The sequence below is a fragment of the Arvicanthis niloticus genome, chromosome 8 (genome assembly GCF_011762505.2).
Source record: "Arvicanthis niloticus isolate mArvNil1 chromosome 8, mArvNil1.pat.X, whole genome shotgun sequence".
Lineage (NCBI taxonomy): Eukaryota > Metazoa > Chordata > Mammalia > Rodentia > Muridae > Arvicanthis > Arvicanthis niloticus.
Genome location: NC_047665.1, coordinates 18,441,583 through 18,463,087, shown reverse-complemented (window position 1 = coordinate 18,463,087; position 21,505 = coordinate 18,441,583). Strand labels below are relative to the sequence as shown.

General features: G+C 40.8%; 1 protein-coding gene across 2 annotated transcripts in view; it reads right to left on the bottom strand.

Moving 5' to 3' along the window:
* Positions 1–21,505, bottom strand: part of Dtnbp1 (dystrobrevin binding protein 1) — an 85,686-nt gene that overhangs the window by 21,360 nt on the left and 42,821 nt on the right. For both annotated transcript variants that reach the window (XM_034509847.2, XM_034509848.2), the window contains exon 7: positions 10,953–10,975. In XM_034509847.2, coding sequence (XP_034365738.1) covers positions 10,953–10,975 — 23 coding nt within the window. The remainder of the gene's footprint in view (positions 1–10,952; positions 10,976–21,505) is intronic.

The window sequence follows — 21,505 nt, the reverse complement described above, 5'->3', positions numbered from 1 at the left end:
AGTATAGTACAGTGTTTTTAGTCATCTCTCCTGTTGCAGGGTGACCACTGTCCTTAAATGGAAGCAAACTGAGTTTCACATGCTTGTATGTACACAATGGGCACTCCTGGGCAAGGACAGGCATGGAAGAACCACCAAGGGTTTCTTAGATCAGCTGGTCACCCGACTTCTCCCTTGGTCTGGAATTCTACGTAAGCCAATAGTTTTCTGAGTTAGTGAGAACTCCATAGCTGCCTTCAAAAGCATAAGCAGAAGGTCCATGGGCACCCATAGGTGATTTCTTAGCACCAACCTCTGAAAAAGCTCAGATAAATCATGAAGCATCAACAGATAAGTCCTCTTTTAAAGCCTGACAGACAATATTTCTACACAATTCTTTGTGGTGTTCATATTTAGTTTTATGAAAGGTACAATCTTTGCTGTCAAGTTTATATACTATGTTCCACTGAAAGGGTAATGAAACAGAATGACTGGATTTGTTAAAGATATCAAATGTGTTATGCAACAAAAGCTTGTACCAACGGGTTCCTAAAATGATCTACTGCTATAATTATTGATCATGCAATAGTGCTATATAATCTTTGTAAAAATTTGAAAGATAATATTTAAGGGTCACAGCTCTTATCTCAAGCTCTATCTTTATGTAGTTTAATACATAAACAAGCTGTCAGAGTATCACTTCCTCTTCAGTATAAAACATCATCCTAGAATTCCAGGTCAGGCCGTAGTCAAGCATCTGACAAAGTATCAGAATAAAGACTCAACTAGGTTTGAAAAGGAAACTGCTCAGCTTGGCAGTGATGCACATCTTGAATTCTGGCACTTGGGAAGCACAGGTAGGTGAGTTCAAGGCCAGCCTGGTCTATAGAATGAGTTCCAGGATAGCCAGAGCAACACAGAGAAACCCTGTCTCGAAAAAATAAGATGGGGTTGGGGGAGCAAGCATGAGCCCCAGAATCAAAATAAAGAGGCAGGATGTAAATTTCCATGCTTTCTTCAAACATCTTTACCCTCATTATAAACAAGCTTCTTAAAAACAAATACACATACACATTGTCATATCCTAAAGAGACCAAGAGTAGACACTTAATATTCTTGGCAGAATTCATCAACAAATTAAAGTAATTTCCTAGCTTAATAATTTAAACTAATGCCCACACCAAAATCATTCCTCTTAGAACTGCCAATGCTAAGCATGCCCGAGAGAAACAAGCCATTGTACAGTCTCTAGAAGTAACTCTGAAGTCCTCACTGTCTCCACCCTTACGTGCTTTGTCCTCACCACCTCACAGGTAAAAGAAACAAGAATGTAGTGTACTCCTAATTGGAGTTCGCTTTCATAAATTCTTCACTTCTGTAAAGACTTCATATGTTTAAGCATGGGCCTGGGATGGTACAGTGTGTACCTGTACACCCAAGGCCCTCAACAACAAAGTAAAGTTAAAGTACTAGACAGACATGAGACAGGAGGAAAACTCTTCAACTGACTTTGAATGCTAACTTGCAATTTCCACTTGAAACACCATGCGGAGTAAGAGACTGGGGCCACACACACTCTTTTCAGGCTTCTACCTGACAGGCATGATACACACATGAAACATGATACAGCATGTGCCACCTTAAAGGTCTAATGGGTAGTGTTTGAAGTGCACTAACTAGTAGAAATTATTCACCAGTTGCTTCTAAGGATAGAATAACATTACTCAATTACTCAATAAAAATACTAAGAAATAATTCTTAAGATTTGGTTTTCTCAGCAAATTCCACAGGCTTATATGCTTCTATATGCATACATAAGACACCACATTTAAGACCATCTCCTCAGCTAACAGGTGATAAGAAATACACCCAGGTTCTATAAACTTACATGTTTTTTTGTTGTTTTGTTTTGTTTTGTTTTTTGAGACAGGATTTCTCTGTGTAGCCTGGCTGTCCTGGAACTCACTCTGTACACCAGGCTGGCCTCGAACTCAGAAATCTGCCTGCCTCTGGCTCCCAAGCGCTGGGATTAAAGGTGTGCGCCACCACTGCCCGGCTAAACTTACTCATTTTAAGTCTCTATGAAGCATTAAGGCATTTGCAACCCATTTTAGAATCAGCCATCTTAGATGAAGCCAGAGTACCACGGGATGAACTTTCACTTTCTTCTATCTCCAGATACAGTCACATACTGAACCATGCTGCCTCTGCCTGGAAAGTGAGCACCCTAGCAGCTACAGCTGAATTAACTCTCGTTTCTAACCATGAGAAATGAATTGGCACTACTTGCCTGGCATTTTAGTTTTTAAAATAAATGCTGCTTCAGAAAAACATCTGTCTGGGAAATTTCACCTGGTAGATGAGAAGACATGTATTACACATGCAAATGTCCTAGATTCCCATGCAGCAGTTATTTGTTCTTGGAACTAATTTAGCAGCAATTACTTACTGATAATACATAGAAAATAAAGCTCTCACTAAAATATAGTATTTATAGGTTCAAAGCAGGTTAAATTTAATTTCAGCTTTTTAATAATATTTCATCTGTATACCATGCAAATGTAATAATTTTAAATAAAAGCAGCTACGAAACAACATGAAATAAAGTTGCACCTACAGGGATTCCTCTGACTATTTTCCTTGAGTCCTGGAGATGACATGACTGAGAACTGAGCAAACAGGCAGAAGCAGAGCTGGTCAAGAGGAACCTCCAGTCACCAGGCAGCTCCCCTCACGTGCATCTTCTGAGGTGTAGAACAAAGGAAGTAAGGCTACAGCCAGACCTGGTTTGGTTTTCCTCCAAAGAAAACGTATTGAGCCTTTTAGTTTCCCAGTGTCGCTGACGGCTTAAGCAGACACACACGGGAATCTACTGTCTCTATAAGGCAAAATGCAAGCTCTCAGGGGCTCTGGCATACAAAAGACGTACACAAGGATCTGCGACCATACCAAATGACACTGCAAATGGGGGTGGGCTGGGCTGGAGATGTACTAAATCCTTCTGAACTTGACATCTGGGTGGAAGATGCATTAGAAACATCTAAAAAGCACAAGACACATTAATGTCTGAAGGTGGACAAATTAAAATAAAGAACAGGTTTGCTTTATAATACACAGGCATCTTCACATTTCCCCCATAGCATTTCAATGTAGTTTCAGTCAGGGCTCCCCGAATTCAGTAACACTAACCAGTGGCTTGGAATATACAATAGTCCTTAAATGTCACAATTCTGATCGTTACAACACCTGGCAGCTGTACCCTGCTTCAGAACCAAAAACACTCCGCTGCTCTCCTTCAACCTGTCTACCGTCTCTTTTCCTCTTTTAGGCAAATACATTAAAAAAAAAAAAAAAAATTCTTCCTTTAACCTAACACTCTCTCCCACTCTCTTTTTCCTTTAGCCTCAGTTTTGTTGTGTCATTAATTTGAGACAGGTTCTTGCTATTATGCCAGACTGGTACTCACGGACTCGAGCACCCTCTTACCTCAGCATTCGAGAGAAGAGAATACAGGCACATGTCAGCATATGCAGCTCACCTAAGCTCTTGGGTCTTGGATCTGTTCTTCTCCACCCTACCCTCCTATGAGATCCCAGAAAACATAAAGCAGATCAGATCCTGTGAGTTCTGACTGGAACTCCTTGGGTTCACTAACTCTCTAATTTACCTCTATCAGAGGAACCTCCACACTCCCTTGAGCATGCACTCCCATAAGGAACAAAAATTTTTAATATATGCCTTTCAAATTTGATTATGTACATATTAAATAAATCAATTCCTATATATAATTTTATTACAAATAAAGACATTGGTATTGAGAATACAGTTCAATCTGTAGAGTTGTTACCTTAGCATTCACAAAGCCTGGGCTTGATCCCCAGCACCACATAAACCTGGCATGGTGGTGAACACCTGTAATCCTAGCACTCAGAGAGTGAGGCAGAAAGTTCAGGAACTCAGTCATCTACAGCGATAGAGCTCAAGGCCAGCCTGAATTACATGAAAAACTGCCTCAAAACCAAACAGTGTCAGGGGCAGCCTTGCTTATACACCGAAGGCCTAAAGTCAGCCATAGGCCTAAGTCAGCCTGCTAACACAAAGTCTCGGGTCTCTGTGGAAAAACACTGAAACAGATAACTATAAGATATTGTAAACAGGCAGCTTTGGTGGAAATTTACCAGCCTGGATAGGAACAAGTAGTCATAGGTCTTGTGGACAGTCATAGACCTTGGGTAGCCTCGGTGGATAGTACCAACTTAGATAAGGACAAGAGAATCATAGGCGGAGTCATAGTGACCTGTCCCCTGAACCTTCACCCAGCTGACACTCTGTTCTGGAAGATATCTGTACTCCCCCTCAACACCTGAAGAGCTCCTGCGTCTTCCCCTTCCCCACATCCTGCCCTTTTGTGTATATAACCCCTGTGTGAAAAAGTAAAAATTATGGTTTGATCAGCCTATAGACAAGCCATGGTTCTTTGCGTTCACCCGTTTCCCCCCATTCTTTCTTAGGTGATCTCCCGGACCCTGTTTAATGCCCTGCTGGACAGGACAAAACAGCATACAAAATTAACATTTAAAAAGATCACAGAAAGAAAGACAAATGAGACAAATTTTAAAGTCAGGAACAAAGCTAATCAAGAAAAGATGCTAGCCAACAAGCCTGAGGCCGAGCTCAACTCACACGGTGGAAGGAAGAGTCCACAGGCTGTCCTCTGCAGGGGGGGGCGGGGGGGGGGAGAGAACGAGAACATGCGCGCACACACATACCTTCATCCCTGTTCCCAGTGTTTTGCACTCACATCCCTTTGTGGAGACCACTGGTCTAACTGCCCAGGCCTGTGCATGACATGAAGGCTGGCTGTCATGTACCACTTGCTCCCCATGTGTCCAACTCTGTCCCTTACTTCTTCCCACACATCATATGCTTCAGTGATGACAAATTACTTGTAGTTCTTTCAACGAACAAGAAATTCAAAGTTTAGTTTCAATTCTTGAAATAAACATCCTTGTATTTTTGCCAGTGTTCTCTCCCTTTCTCAATGTCCTTATTATCCTCCTTCCCTGCAGATACGAACCGTTCAGACTGAGTGACATCACCTGTCTCCAGTTGATTACCTTGTTTTAAGACTGTTTATTCCCCCTTTTCTAGGTAATATTCAAACTCCATTTGCCTTTCTATCCTGTAAGCTCTAGTAGTCTGTCAGATCTGTGAGGGCAGAAGGTGGTTGTCATCCAACCTGAGTCTCTATCACTTAGTATCACCAAGCAGCAGCTAGAATAGTTTGGCCTCACATGTTGAACAACTGAACTGAACCAGCCGTTGCACAAGCTCAACGTGTATTACTATTAGTTTGATGTAAAGCACACTAAACGTTTCCATGTCACTGTATGCACAAGGGACATTTCATAGTCACCCAGCAACTGAGCATCCTAACATCACTGAAGTCTCCAGTCAGGTGTATGCTGGTTTAAATGAAAATGGCTCCCATGGGCTCAGAGATTTGAATACTTGGTCACCACAAGTCACTACTTGAAAGGACTAGGAAGTTGGAGGAAGTGTGTCACTGGGAGTGGGTTTTGAGAATTCAAAAAAGCCCATTACAAGCCCAGGATCGCTCGCTCCTTGCTGTGGACTCAGATGCAGAACTCTCAGCGACTTCTCCAGCGCTATGCCTGCCTGTGTGCTACCATGCTTCACGTCACAACGACAGTGGACTTCTGAATGGTAAACCAGCCCCAGTTAAATGCTTTCCTTTGTGAGAGTTGCTGTGGTCATGGTGTCTCTGTACAGCAATAGAACACTCACTAAGACAATCTCTGCAATTTGACTCACATTCATCTGAGAACTGCTCCATCTCTAGAATCTCACACTGAAATGTCATCCTGGACTCCACGGCCTATCTGACTACAAACCTTTCCCCTCTATGGTATCCACCCCCACATTTTCTTGTATGCTTATTTTGTTGGTCTGGTCGGGCTTCTCTTATTTATCCTAAACTCTGTGGTCAAGTTCCATTTGTGCTGACACTGTCACCCAAGAGACCTAGGCCCTCCAGGTAAAGAATTACCCACGCTGTTTTCATCCCAACCTCCTGCTAACCAAAGCACACTTGGTTTTTATTCTAAGCCTAGGCCAGAAAATTCAGATTCTCTTTCTTCATGTGAATTTCTCCTAATTTACTTCGCCTTCCCTCTGCCCCTCCCCCACAGCAGTATCCTTTCTTCTGTAAGACCTTGGGGAAAAAGATGCTCCTTGGTCCTTCCCAAACATGACTTATCTACACTTCATTCTCGCCTTGCTCTTTATTGCCCTAATCAAGTCCTTTAATAACTTCGAGCTCACCTCCTCCCTTGGCTTCCTTGATCCTACCTCAAGTTGCATTTTCATTTCTTTCCATTTCTGAAGCCTTACTTCTTGACTCCCTTCTGAGCTGCAGTCTGGAGTTTCCTCCATGTTCCCTCCTCACTGACAGAGGTAGCGGACTGCCTGTCTGTTCTACTGCTCCGCAGCACAGCTGCTCTCAGCACTACTTCATCTCCTTTAACCTGTTCCCTTCTGAGTCTCTTTAGGTTGCTGGACTCTCCTTCCTATTTCCCCTACTGTCCTGGTACAATCTGTCCCAGTATTTCTAAAGCAAAGCCTCAAATGTCGTTAGGTGGGCTGGCGCTTGTTGCCTCATTCCACCTAAGTCCTGATGATCATCAGTTACTGGAATAGCGACAACTCCTAAATCCTGACATGTTTTCAACTTACTGACCACATTTCTGGCATAGATTTAATGTTAAGTAGTAGATAATAATGGATACCTTATTAAATTGGATCCATTTTGGCTGTTTAATTTTCTAAAAGGAAGTTGACAGAAATTTATTAAAATACAATGCAAATATATTTATTTAAAACATACCCATAGTTTTAATTATGTACTCATTATCCACTGTCTTCTGACTGAAATTTCTTATATAAACTACCCACACTGCACTAGATTAAAAAAAAAAAAAAACAGAGCAGAAATATAGATGGTATAGTTCATGTACAGAACCCCTTCCTCTGAATCCTTTCTAATTTCTGACTATACTATTTATGGCAAAATTTAAAGGTTAACTAACTGTATTAAGTTTTCCAAAGAGTTGCAATCCTCATTTATTATAATTGCCCTTAACAGTGAGGTTCCATTTTTATCCAGTATTTAATTTGAGCACAGAGTACAGTAGCACACTGCAGAGGTGGTTGTGTGAGCACACACCTTCCCTGGCTAAGTCTGCTGTTCTACTTACGGAGACAGGTATCTGGGAGAGTGGCCAATGCCTCCTCTAAGTATTCAACAAGTACAGGTACCAGGTGGTATGTTTTCCAGAGAAAAGGGTCTGTCTGGTGGTTGCTTTGCCAAAGGTAAAAGGGCGAATGTAATATATAAAACTATGTTGAGTCAAGTATCATACAATTAGATAGGAATATCTAACTGTAAATCTTTGTTCCTTTGCAGTGACACATTTTTAGACTTAAAATCTTAAGAGTAATTTTAAAGATTTATACATGAAATAACAGCCTACTTTTAAAACTAGGGCCTGAAGAGATGGCCCAGCAATTCAGCGTACTTGCTGCTGTAACAAAGGATCTGGTTTGTTAGCTACATAGCAGCTCACTACCTCCTGGAACTCCAGTTCCAGAGGACCCAACACCCTCTTCTGACCTCTGTGGGCATTGCACATGATATATATACATTCATGCTACCAAAATATTGTTTCATGAAAATAAAATTAACCTAAATACCTGAGTTTGATCCTTGGGGCCCATGTAAAAGTGGAGAACGAACAGACTCCACAGAGCTGTGCTCCGGCCTCCACACGCGCAGCCTCACACACCACATGCACACAAACAAAAATAATAATAAAAATAACAGGTACACTGCTAAGTGCCTTTAATCCCATCACTGAGGAGGTGGGGTAGATAGATCTCTGTGAACTCATGGCCAGCCTGGTCTACTCAGCATAGTAAGACAATCTCTTTTAAAAATTAAATGAAATTCTATTCTTGCTGGATAAGGTAGCATACACCTATCACTGCAGCTATGAGACAAGAGCATGCATTTTGAGGCAAGCCTAGCTAATTTAGTGAGACTGTCTTAAAGTACATATTTACAAAGGGATGGGGAGGAGTTCAGAAGGAGAATATTTTTCTAGCATGTATAAAGGCCCTTTGTCCAGTTCTTAGTAATAAACTCTAGCTCTAAAAAAAAAAAATCCATCCTTTCTCTACTATTAATACTTAAAACTCCTCACCAAGCTTAAAGGAATGCAGCATTTGGGGAATTAAAAATTCTCCTCACTATCAACATTAAAACAACTGGTTTTCACACTACAGCAGACATCTGCCTCATGTAGCAGAAGTGCAGGTAAACTGAGCTAGCTCATTAGACTCAGAGCACAGAGGGAGGAGCCAGACCCTGGATGACACCAGCTCTATTACTGTCTTTAGTGGTTTCTATTTGTGCTTTGTTCCCTCCAAATCGCTTATTACCCCAACTTAGAAACGGGCTTCTATGTATGACTACTAAGCTGAGTAAAAGTAGAGAAAGTAAAACCTCTTGCTTCCTGGCAGTCTCAAAAGGGAGAACAAAGGCAACATTTAAAAAAAAAAAAAAAGGATTATAACATGTTTGAGTGAATTTTAAAAACTTTTTCCCGGGCTGGAGAGATGGCTCAGTGGTTAAAAGCACTGACTGCTCTACCAGAGGTCCCGAGTTCAATTCCCAGCAACCACATGGTGGCTCAATGTGATTCAATGCACTCTTCTAGTGTACTGAAGATTGCTGCAGTGTGTACTCATATAAATAAAAAAATAAATAATTCTTAAAAAACTTTTTCCCATTAATATTTTGGAAGAATAATTTTCTTGTTATAGATTAGTTGTACTTCTAAAGTATTGACAAAACACTCAAATGCAAATGTTTTTCTTTCCTTCCCTACCCCTTTTCTCAAGACAGGTTCTCCCCATCTTTTAATCAGGCTGGTGCTGTTGTGCTCCAGGGTTCAGGGTTCACTATCCTACCCTGGTCTCCTCAACACACTGGAGTGTAGGTACATACCACTGCACACAACACAAGAGCGATTCGTAAAAATCACTTAAAGCCTACATATGATGCAAATTTTGAGTTTCGTCACATTCAAGAGGATAAATTGTTCTGTGGACAGACCTGGAGTAGATGGTGCACAAAATGAGAAATGTGTGTATAAACAAGATATTTCATCCTAAACTGAATTATTCTATCAAGCAATATGTAATACTAGCTAACCTTTGGCAAGCAGTTGGTCGCCGAGAACAATACACTACAACAAAATGCTTCAGTAGGGAGATGCAAGGAAAGCTGACACTTTATATAACATGTGTGCCCACTTGTCTTTTACTGTTAGCTTGACTGGGCTTTTTCCATCTCCTTATTATATAAGAAATACTAAACTGGTCAATCAAAACAAACAAGAAGCAAAGAGGAATTTGATAAAGATTTCAAATATTATTTCATTCAAAGAACTGGTGAAAAATAATGCCCATGAATAGGGGACCACAAGCCACGAGAGGAGAGTGTGACATACATGCCATCACATAGTCACAGAACATTATCTTCAACAACTGGCCATGAGCTTAGTCACACAGTGGGTAAGACAGAAATGCAGAGGAAACAGAGTCTGTTCAGTACAGCCACAGTAGGAATATGCCTTTAGGACCTTATCTTGAAGAGGAGCCATTTTTCTGAAACTCCTAACAAATGAGGCACACAGGTAACATGAACCATAAACAACATACTGGAGAACTTTTACTCATTCAGTAGGTCAGTGCAAGCTTACATGAGTTGTAGCAAGCATGTTGGAGACCACAAGAGAGTCAACGACAATTTACTTCTTCTATGTCTTGTAAAGAGTCTCTGAGAATAGTAGTTTCTATGGAATTAGCAAAGACAGGGGCATACTGGAAGGACTCTGACTGCCAGAAGTCTGTGGGTTTCTTTACTAGTTTCCTCATGACCAGTGTGGTGGTTTCAATCAGAAATATCCTACATAGCCAGGCAGTTGAACATTTGGTTCCCAGTTGGTGGCAATGCTTGTCAAGGTTTGAGAAGATACAGCTCTGCTGAAGGAAATACATCACTAAGGGCAGGCCTCCATCAATCGATCCTATCATCAACCCATGTTCAGTTCACTTTCTGCTTCATGTCTGTGGTTAAAGATGTGACCGCTCAGCTTCTTGTTCCAGACTGCTACTGCCAGGCCTCCCTGCCATTACGTACTCTCCCTGTGGAACCAGATAACCCTTCCTCCTATAAAGTGCCTTAGTCACAGCACTTTCCCACAGCCAGAGAACAATAACTAATTTGACCAAGTATGGGCAACATGCAGAGAATTGTTCTCTATGTTTCCCTTACAAAGCTCCTCTTAGATAAAAGCAACACTGGTTTGCTTTTCAGAATCTCAGAATGTGTTTCATCAAAATCTCTAATTTTACAGATGGAGAAACCAAGACAAAGGTCAAAAGACTCATCAAAGTCATAAAACAGTCTAGGAGCAGAACCCAGCTCTAATAAACCTCTTGCAAGTTCATGAGGCTATAGACGTATCCTGAGCTCCCTCCCCGTCTCCTCTCTCTGTGACCCACATGGACTATGTACAGCACAGACCAGTGTCTGAGCCCTAAGGCTCAACAACTCAAGAGTTAGCACTCCACCTGCTTAGCATTTCTTCCAGGGGTTATTAGCACAAGCTTTCACACAGCACCTGCGCTACAGTTAAACCAGAATTTCAAACTTCCTGTGATTGACTATAACTTACTCAAACAGTACTATGCCAGCTTTTGCTTTTTAATATAAACTACCCCATTATAGGAAAGGGAAGAAGTCATTTCCTTATCATCAAGCTACAACATCTGACATCAATTAATTCTCAACTATTTGGAAGTGAAGAATTAAACACAGAATTTACCTTTGAAGGCTTCAAGCTCCTTCCTATAAGAAAAGAGAAAAGCAAATGTAAAATAATTCCTTCCCACTGAAAATTGCTTTTGCACAGTTTATGTGCTTAAAATACCCAGAACAGCGTCAGATATTCATGTATCAACTATGCATCACTGGAAATACCAACCCAATTAGACTGAAGTAATGGCTTTCATTTCTGCTCTTACCTCCTAATGGCTCAAACACGTTACTAAAATGTAAGTTACAAAAACAAAATGTAAGAATACAGAGAACGTTTTAATGCTATACGTGGTCCATCTCATAGAAAAAAATTAGAAAAGCACTTATTATAATTTTGATAAATACTAAACATAGATTTTTAAGGTCTTTGGCTAAAATTTACCAGAATAGCAGTAGTTACTTCTCCACTTAGGAAAAGAGGAGAAGTGAGAAAACAATATGAGAGACTGACATTCACAGCTCACTCTGCCCCTGAAGAGCCACATACCTCTAGGCATCTTCTGGTTTGCTGAATGCCAATGTCAATTAAGGATGCTAACAAGCGTCCTTACATTCCTCGGGCAATACACAGTGAAGAAACAGATAACGCTCCATAAAATCAACACTCTGAGACAAGGAGGGCACAGCAAGTTACATTCCAGTTTTCTCTTATAATTTTGTAATTTTATGGTTTTCCCTGTATCAGAATTAATAAGAACATTTGAAGAGGTAAGTCCCTTTACTAAAGACTAGCTCTCCTGAAATACAAGACTGTCATTTACACTCTAGGTCTTACTAAAAATGTAGGCGTGTTCAGAACGCAATTCGACGCCCCAGGCTCCTAACTACAAGGCTGCTCACTGGCCCTTCTGGACAAAGAGGACCCATCTAACACCAAAAGCACATCAGGTTTGTGCCAACAAATACAGTCCTGCTGATAGGGTAAGGGTGACCTTGGCACAAGGTCACCATCAAACTCAAGAAAATATCTGTGCAACAGGGTACACAAAGAAGTGCTGCATGAACATCTGTGTGGTATCACACTTGGGTTTTTATCTGTTCTTTGTGAGAAGCAAATACAGTATAAAATGGACCCCAACATTTATAAAGATTTATTCTTCACTTTCTAGGACATCTGCCCTTTTCAGGGTTAAGACACCCTGGATGTGGCAAATGTTGACACACAAGTGACACAATTGAGAATTTCAGGGACTTTTTGTAGAACATTCCAGATGAACATTGGCCCCAAAAACTAGAAAAATTCTAGAAAATGCTAGAAAAATTCTCTACAGCTAACCTATAAACAGGTGCAGCCATAGAATGGGAGTTATTTTACCTGGCATTTGGAAGACTAAGAAACAACATTCTAAAATAGCTTTTTTAAAGATTCACCATTAAAAGCTAAAATTCAAAAATTCAAGATGCCTATCATACCCAGGATGGAAGACCACAGCTGGCTTCCTCCCATGCTGTATTGTCTGAACATTCACAATCCAGTAAAGTCTGGTCTGCCTTTCTTGTTTGGGAGGACGAGAAAGACAGATAAACAGTTTTCTTACAAGGGAAAGCAATCTGAAAATTCAGAAAATGGGTCCAACTGGTTTGCATTCCCTTGGCAAAAACAAAACCTAAATATTAAAAGGATTTGTACACTGGGCCGGCAAGATGGCTTGCTGTCATGCCTGATGACCTGAGTTTAATTTCTGGAACATACATGATGAAAGGAAGGAATTGACCATCACAGGTTTTTCCTCTAACCTCCACATCAGTGTTGTGGCTTGTACATAAGTGTGTATATGCGCACACACACATACATACATACACACACATGTATACACATACACACATTGATTTTCCTTCTATCTAAGAAAGAGTTTTCTACAGAATTCTGGGTCTAGCTGGGTATGGTGGTGCACACCTATAATCCTAGCACTCAGGAGGCTAGGACTGGAGGACCAAAAGTTTGAGTCTACTCTAGGCCGAAGAGCAAGAACCCACCTTTAAAAATAAACAAATAAATAAATAATGATCTAGGATCTTAATGAGGATCATGACTTGAAGATACCTGACTTCTACCAACTAAAACACTGGTAAGTCCTGAGAAAGCCCAAAGATGTATAAGGCTAAACTGCTCTCCTCCTGTGAATAATGTTAGTGACACCAACCTGGTTCACTGAAAGGAAAAGCCCAGAGTATAACAATCAACCTTTTAACGACTATTCCCCAAGAGTGTCAACCAATACTGATTTGTCTGTTACCCAGACCTTAAGGCAAAAGAAATCTAAGTTAGCCACTGCTTTAAAATTTCACTGTAAAAACCTTCTTTTAGGGGGGGAGGGGGGGAATGGGGATAGGGGATGCCATCTGAAGTGTAAATAAAATATCTAATTAAAAAAAAAAAAACCCTTCTTTTAGGGTCATTTTGGAATCCACAAAGGATCCAGTGAGAAAAATGACAATATGACAGCCATTAGCTGCACTTTTGTCCTGGGACTTTCTCCCAAGACCAGGAGGCTCACCAAAAAACAAAAGTCAAAAGAGAGTTGAGCTCACACCTATAATCCCAGCACGTGGAAGAGTCTGAATCGGGAAGAGTGCGGTGAGCTCAAGGTTACTCTGGCCTATATAGTGTGAAACCTTTAAAAGAAAACAAAGGAGAGGAAGGACAAGATAGAAACACACATGAGAAGGAAGGCTACAGGCTGGCTGAACTACTACTAGTCCAGCAGAACACCCCAGAGGCCCTGGAAGAAGATTAGAAAAAAAAGGAAAAAAAAAAAATCAAAGAGGCTTCCAAATTAGTGGCCTTGCAATAATAGCAGCTCCAGGTCACTCAGCAAACAGAATGGTGTTCCGTCCAGGTCAGCAACACCCTTCAAACAGCAGCCGGCCCGGCTGTGGAGGGTGAATGAGAATGGCCCCCACAGGCTCTGGTATTTAAATGCTTTGTCACCAGGGAGTGACACTACTTGAAAAGATTACAAGGATTAGGACTTGTGGAGGACTTGTGTCACTGTGGGTGGGCTTTGAGGTTTCAAAAGCCCATGCAGTGCCTAGTTCTTCTTCCCTGCTTACAGCTTGGGATGTAGCTCTCAGCTACTTACTGTTCTAGCACCTGCCTGCATGCCACCATGCTCATCACTATCATGATAATAAACTAAACCTCTAAAACTTTAAGCAAGTCCCTAATTAAATAAGACCACTTTCTTAAGACCACTGCCTTAGAATAGCTTAAGCCTGTATCAGTATCTTGCTATCCACCACACCTAGGGCTCAAGAACTAACCCTCAATTTACAAATTCCTTATTATCCCCTGACCATCTGCTGTGGGATTATGCTTCAAAAGGAGACTGCTCCTGCCCTTCAAAGTTGTCAGCTCTCAAGCCTGACTGCAACCTTAACAGGTTAAAAGCACCCCCAACAACCCTCCCACCCTGCAGTGAATAAAGTTGCTTTTGATTTATTTCTGACTTCAGTGGTCCTTTCTTCATTATTTGCACAACCCATGACCCCAACACAAATGACTCTAGGCTCTCTTCCCAAAAAATATTCCTTTTTATTGTGTCCCACAACCAGAGTTAACCCATTGGACAAGGACAACTCACTGCTCAAGCTAAAGTATCAAATGCCCTTTACTTCTCATGGAGATTAACTTGATTTTCCTGACCCACCTGGGCCAGATTTTTTTTGTAGTTTGCATTTTGTCTTGGACTCAGAAAGAGGCAGCCCCCAAAGTACCCCTTATTTATGTGATGGACTCAAAGCCTTGTGGGCCACAAACAATACTGACACGGGAGGAAGGATAAAATAGATCCTACTTAGTCCCTTTCCAGAACTGGGACAACACTCACTAAAGCCAAGAGCCAACAAGGATTTGTAATGGTAAAGACTGACTTAGTAGGTAAGCTTATATTGGGGTTTGAATTAAGGTTATGTGAGGCTATAATGAATCTCTGAAGGAGGGATACGAACATCTGATGTGATATTTCTCAAGAGGAGAATCTGGAATGAAAACAAATATAATGAGGAGGACAGAAATGCCTGTGACCTTCCGCAGCCTCTAGAGAGCAGTTAAGAGTATGTGATGTCTCCATACTATAGACATTTTTCTAAAGAAAAATAACATTCTCATGTTTGTTATTACTGTGAACATGCCTATGAAGCAGGCTTCTCTGGTGAATTCTGTAAACTCGTAACAGTTATAAAAGTAGCCGTGGTCATAAAAATAAGAAATAAGCTTTCCTGTCCAGCTTGCACAAGTGTGGCTGCCTTGAGTTCCCACCAGTCCCTGGTTTCTCCATTCAGTTCTTTCAGGAGAGGCAGCTTGGCCAACCTCTCACAGATGAACTCCTCAGCATAGAACCTTTAATGACCCTCCCCCCCCAACACTACTTGTATGCACAAAAGGTTCAGACAGTTAGAATAATAGAGCCCCCAAAGAAATGGTGATTTCTCCATAAACCTTAAGCAAGGGGAGGGAAAAGGCACAGGTTTTTCTCACTCCCAGCTAGGGGAGAAATAACATCTCTCCATAAAAATATTTCACACAATCTATATTGTGTAAACTCAGCATAAAAGCAGTAAGATGATATGATCCTAGATTCATAGGCATTTAAGGCTGAAAAGATTCTGAGAGATATGGTAACAAAGATAATGTGGAATTTTTAAAAAGTGCTCCAAAAAAGACAATGAAAGACTAGGGAATGAGCTTGTTGGTGATAGCAATGAACTATATATGAATTATAGTCCAGTAAAAGGCCTGGAAAATCACTCACAAATCTATTTTATATGAAAATCTGTTTCATGCAAAAAGCTATGCTTTGAAGACTAAAGTATATTTTTATATCATCATTATTATAATTTAATTTTTATCTTTAAAGATAAGAAATATTAGTCATACCTACATTTTAGAAAAATAAATTATCGTAACAGTAATATAATCAGACTGAGGAAAGATTATTGACAGGAAAGCCAGTCACCAAAATGTGGGTCTGAACTCAAAGAACTCCAGTGAAGACATGAAAGCACAGATGAAATTTAAAAAAAAAAAAAAAAAAAAAAAAAAAGTGTTAGTCTGGACTCAGGACTGAGTAGAGACAACGGGAGAAGAAAGGATTATCAAGAACCTGTGACTATGGACTGCAGAACTCTGTGGAAAGGAGCATTTGACTGGAAACAACCAAGCTTTGTGGTGGAAGATGTCTCAGGGCTTGCTGATCTTGAGACGACTGTTGGAATTCAAAGTAGAAGTGTCTAGAAGGTAAAGAGATGCCCACACTGAAGACCACGATCACCAAGTGGGTGGTGGATGAACAAGGAGAGGTAAAACTCCTAGGGCAGGGACAGGGGCAGGAAGTAACAGGAACCAGCACTAGAATTCAAGAGATATCAACACTGAAGCATCTACAAGGAAAGAATAGAGAGCATGTAGGGTAGCAGTGCTGGAGAATTCAAATTGGTCAACTTCAGAGGGTTGGGTAATTAAGAACTGACTTATCAATAGATTTAGTTACCTAAAAGGTTAAGAAAAATATATATTAAACAGTTAAGCACATCCTACATTTATTCTCTATCAGTATTTTAATAAGACACAAATTTATATAATTTCCATTAAGCAAAATTTGTTCATCCATTAGTCTTTTTTCATTTTTTTTTTTTGAGACAGGGTTTCTCTGTGTAGCCCTGGCTGTCCTGGAACTCACTCTGTAGACCAGGCTGGCCTCGAACTCAGAGATCCGCCTGCCTCTGGCTCCCAAGTGCTGGGATTAAAGGTGTGTGCCACCACTGCCCGGCTAGTCTTTTTTCAAGAGGCATATTAATGGTGTGTCAGGTAAAATAACATTTTATCTTTCCTTTAACTAGTCCAGTATTTATCTTTAAGTATACTTTCCGAGTTCCATTAATCTATATTAAAGCATAGATCACCCCCCCCAAAAAATCATAGATCATACATCTTTCTGCAATAATTTAAGAACTACCTATAATTTTTATTTTCTCTTAAGAGAAATAATGTATTATTTTATGACAATGTATTTTTTAATCAATTCAAGGACTGAAACTGTTGTAACCAAAACATGACGTGCAACTTTAAGAAAATTAAAATGATGCTCAATGAGGGGGGAATGTTAGCATTCTGTCTAAACTCCACCTCCACAGTTACCTGGCAACAGCCAGGTATGCTCCTCCCCACAGTTACCTGGCAACAGCCAGGTATGCCTGGCCCACTATAAATGGGGCTGCTTCCCCCCTCTTCCCTCTCTAGATCTCTTGCCTCTTGCTTCTCCCTTCCCCTCGCCCCTCCCCCTTCCCTTCACCCCATCTCCACTTGGTCATGGCCTTCCTCTACTTCCTCCCCCCTTTCCCTTCTCCCTTCCTTTCTCTTCCTCCTCTTTTTTCTTCTTCTTCTTCCTCTTCCTCTTCTTTTCTTTTTCTTCTTCCTCTCTCTCTCTCTCTTACCCTCCCCCTTCCTCTCTCTGCCTCTACTACCTTCTTAACTCCCCTCCCCAGGCCCTGAATATACTCTATTCTATACTGTACCATCATGTGGCTGGTCCCTCCCTCCGGGTTAAGAGATGCCCCACCACGCCCCCATAGAACCACACCCCCATAGAACATATTCTTTATCTTTTTATAAACACATCAATGTCCCTCTGTGGAAGCTAGTAGAATAAATAAATCAATTCATCCTTTGAAACAGTGACAATGACATTTCCCTAAGCTAGAACTAAAGACTATAAAGAGTACAGGCAGGCAAAACCTGACCCATTATCACCATGCTTGAGCAAAGCACCAAGACATGACTAGTCTGGAGCAAAGGGGAGAAGCACTCTGTTTTCTGGTCCCCTTTACGCTCATTTCTTCTCCTGTCACTAATGTCAGAGCAGCAAGGCAGACACAAGTGCACAGGGCGACAACATGCAGCTCAACACTGCAAGAAGCAGCCCCACACGTTAGGCCCTGGGGAAAACTCAGAATGCACCACTGACCAGACGTTCAAGGCTAGGCTGGACTATATAAGACCATGTCACAAACAAACAAACAAACAAACAAACAAACCAGAACTGGTGTAAAATGTAAGCACCAAACTATTTTTGCAGGTTTAACAACTGGTTCAGACACCGAGAGTTATTACAGTTTGTAAATCATAAAGTGTAAGTACATACAACTGAACTATCTCTTTTAAAAAGGGTTAATTTCTGTTATTAAACCTAAGCTAATTTTATTTTGCTGATTTTAAATAAGCCCCCTACTCTCTCTATTATATGTTTTGTATGTGCCTGGTAATAGAACCTAGGCCTCAGACACACTAGGCGAATGTTCTACTACTGAGTTACCTCCAGCTCAGCCAATATAATTTTTTCAAAATTGGTGTATCTTCCATTGTGACTACACTCCACTTCAGAGATTTTTATGTCATCCAAATGGCTCTGTAAAAGCAAGACATTTTTGTTTGTTTGTGGTTTTCCAGACTTGATTTCTCTGTGTAGCACTAGATGTTTTATGGAACTCACTCTGTAAACCAGAGTGGCCTCAAACTCAGAGATCCGCCTGCCTCTGCCTACAGAGGGCTGGGATTAAAGACCTGTACCACCACTGCCTGGCAGAAAAACATTTCTCAAACTCAACCTACAGAATGGCATTTAAATAACACAGAGGAAAAAGTTTGGGAAAAATATGGTAAGCCAATTTATTGAAGCATTTATTATCTTTAATGAACTGTCAGGTCATGACATTTTAATACTGGTAACAAGCAGATACTAACTTCAAAAACTGTATAGACCATCAGTCCAAGGATCTAAGAAGCTATTCTGACTATATCTGTTCTTGTGACTACAAAAACTGCTAAGATACTTTAAGAGCAAGCCAACTTATAGGTTTAGGTTTGATTTTGAAAGACAACCTAAGTTATGATAATATATTTATTAAACCCACAGAATTACCAAGAATTTCAAAAGGTTCTGGACTAGCAATTGTGACTACAAACTTTAATTAAATGTAGTAAAATGGGAGTTTCCAGGTACTTTTAATTAACCACCCAGAACTAATTTAATGAATCATCATAAAAGTGGCACTGAGAGGAGAAATATTAAAGAAAATGGAGAAAATATTAAAGAAAATGGAGAAGAGACTTGAGTTTGGACATTCACAAATATTTTCCATACTTCTACTTTTTGAACTTTCACTTTAATTATGGTTATATAGGGGGTGGGGTATGTGCACAAGTATAGTGTCTATCGAGACCAAAAGAGGATATTAGATTCTCTGGGGCTGGAGTTACAGGTAGCTGCACACTGTTCTATGTGGGTACTAGGATCCAAATCTGGGTCCTCTACTAAAGCAGCAAATGTTCTTAACCATACAGCCACCTCTCCACCTCCCTTTTGAACTTGCAGAAAACTGTTGCAGTAGCTATTTATACTGCTCTTGTCTGCTAATTCTAACATCTGTGTCAGTTCTGAACCATTCTGATTGATGGGTTATATTCTTCAATAGGGTTGTTTAGTAATCTTTGATTACAAGCCAGACATTGCAATTTATCTTGAGCACTAGATACTTTCGTATTCCTATAAATATTCATGAGTGTTATTTGAGACACTGTTAATTGAGTTGGGAACAGTTGGCCCTTTGGATGCTTGCCTGTGGTTTGTTACAGAGGTCTAGAGCAGTACTCAGTCAGAAGGCAATCACGCTCTGCTGGCTCCAGACTTTTCCGAGTTCTTCCTGGGCACAGGAGTTACAAGTTTTTCATCTAGCTGCTGAGAACAGGAACAGCATCAACAACTGTTCAGCCCTTCTGGACACTTTCCCTCCTGTTGTCATAGGTACTTGGGTGAATGCTCATGGCAAACCCTCTGCAGATTTCTGGGATTCTCTCCCTGAGCTTCTCTGTCCTTTTTACTGTGGTGTCCTATCAACTCTAGCTGTGTTCTCCTCTGTAGGTTCTCAGCTACGTGTAATCAGCCAGGCTCTTCCTGGAGCCTCTCTCTCTACTGCATCCCTGGCAGTAGGCACCACAGCAATCACACTTATCTGTCAAACATTATCATATTCCTTTTGTCCAAACTCCAGTGATTTAAGAAGCATTACCTCACTTCCTGCTTTTGCTGTTGTTTGTTGTTTTTAACCATATCACATGGAGACTAGATCTGGTTCCTATTATCCACCTTGGGTAGATGCAGAAAGCCACTGCCTTTTCATGAGGGGTGCCTTAGGGGGGGATCATCTGACCCACTTCCCACTTTTCTCTTTTCTTTTTATTTCTTATCTTTTTATGCAATTCAAGTTAGCCTTGAACTCACTACAAAGCCAAGGATAGAACTTCTGATCCTGCTGCACCCCCACCTCAGCAGAGAAATGGTCTCAAGGTTTCGTCTAGCATCCTGCCCACTTTCCAGAGCGCATCCAAGTTCACAGTGGAGGCACGGAGCCTAGCTACTCCTTTCCTATCTTTTTCCTTTGGTAAGAAGCTCTGAACTTCCTGTTTTGAACAGAACCATTTTTATCCTGGAGCCTGACACTAATTTACTTCGTTTTCTTCTCAGCAAAGGCAAGCTGTGTGCTACACTCTTGCCAGGCCTGCCTCCCACCAATCCAAGCACTCAAGGTGCACACGCACTTAGATTTCTGACTATAGCACCTACGCAGGCCGGGTGGGCAGTTGTTTCAGAAGCTTGGTAGGTTGAGCCTGAGCACACACTGGTCAATACCACATGGTGTGTAACCTCTCACTTGTGTCACTTATACTTTGTTTTAGAGATTTCTAAAGTCAGACCACATGATGCCATGAAAGAAATCAAGGAAAAGGACATAATGCTTACTATGCGCTACAAATATATAAATCTATACACGTAAGGAGAAAGGATTGAAGATGTACTAAAGGTATGCTGTGGATTAAAGGAGAAAATCTAAGCAATCCAGAAGTCTGGAAATAAGAAATGTCTTAAACTATATCTTATGCATGATGTATGTATGTGTGTGTGTGTGTGTGTGTGAGTGTATGTCATCTCTATGGTATGTATCACCAAGCCCAGATATGTGTCATGTTATTACACAGGACTAGTGGGATGGCCCTGTGTATAAAGGCATATGCCACCAAGCCCAGATATGTATCATGTTAAGTGTCATACAGAGCCAGTGAGGGGGTCCTGTGTATAAAGGTATGTGCCACCAAGCCTAGTGACGAGTTTGAATCCCCAGGATCTAACTACACGATAAAGAGAACCAACAAATTGTCTCTCTGATTCACATGTGCACCATCACACACATGCACAGAGACACGAACACACAAATAGAGCAAATTTTAAATGTAATAATAACCAATTATTGTGATAGAATTCCAATAAATTTTACAAGATTAAATTTTTTTAGTTGTTCTTTTCATTCTCTCAAATCTATCTACTTTTTCAGGACACAGAATCTCTGTTCATACTATTCTTTCTGCCTAGACTTGTACAGTCCTAGACCCTCATATTGCAACCTTCAGATTCAGGACTCAGCTCTATTTAACTTCTTAGGCCTTCCCTGATACCTAAAGAAGTCTACCCCTTTATACACGTTTTGTCTGTGTTCCCCATATTCCAT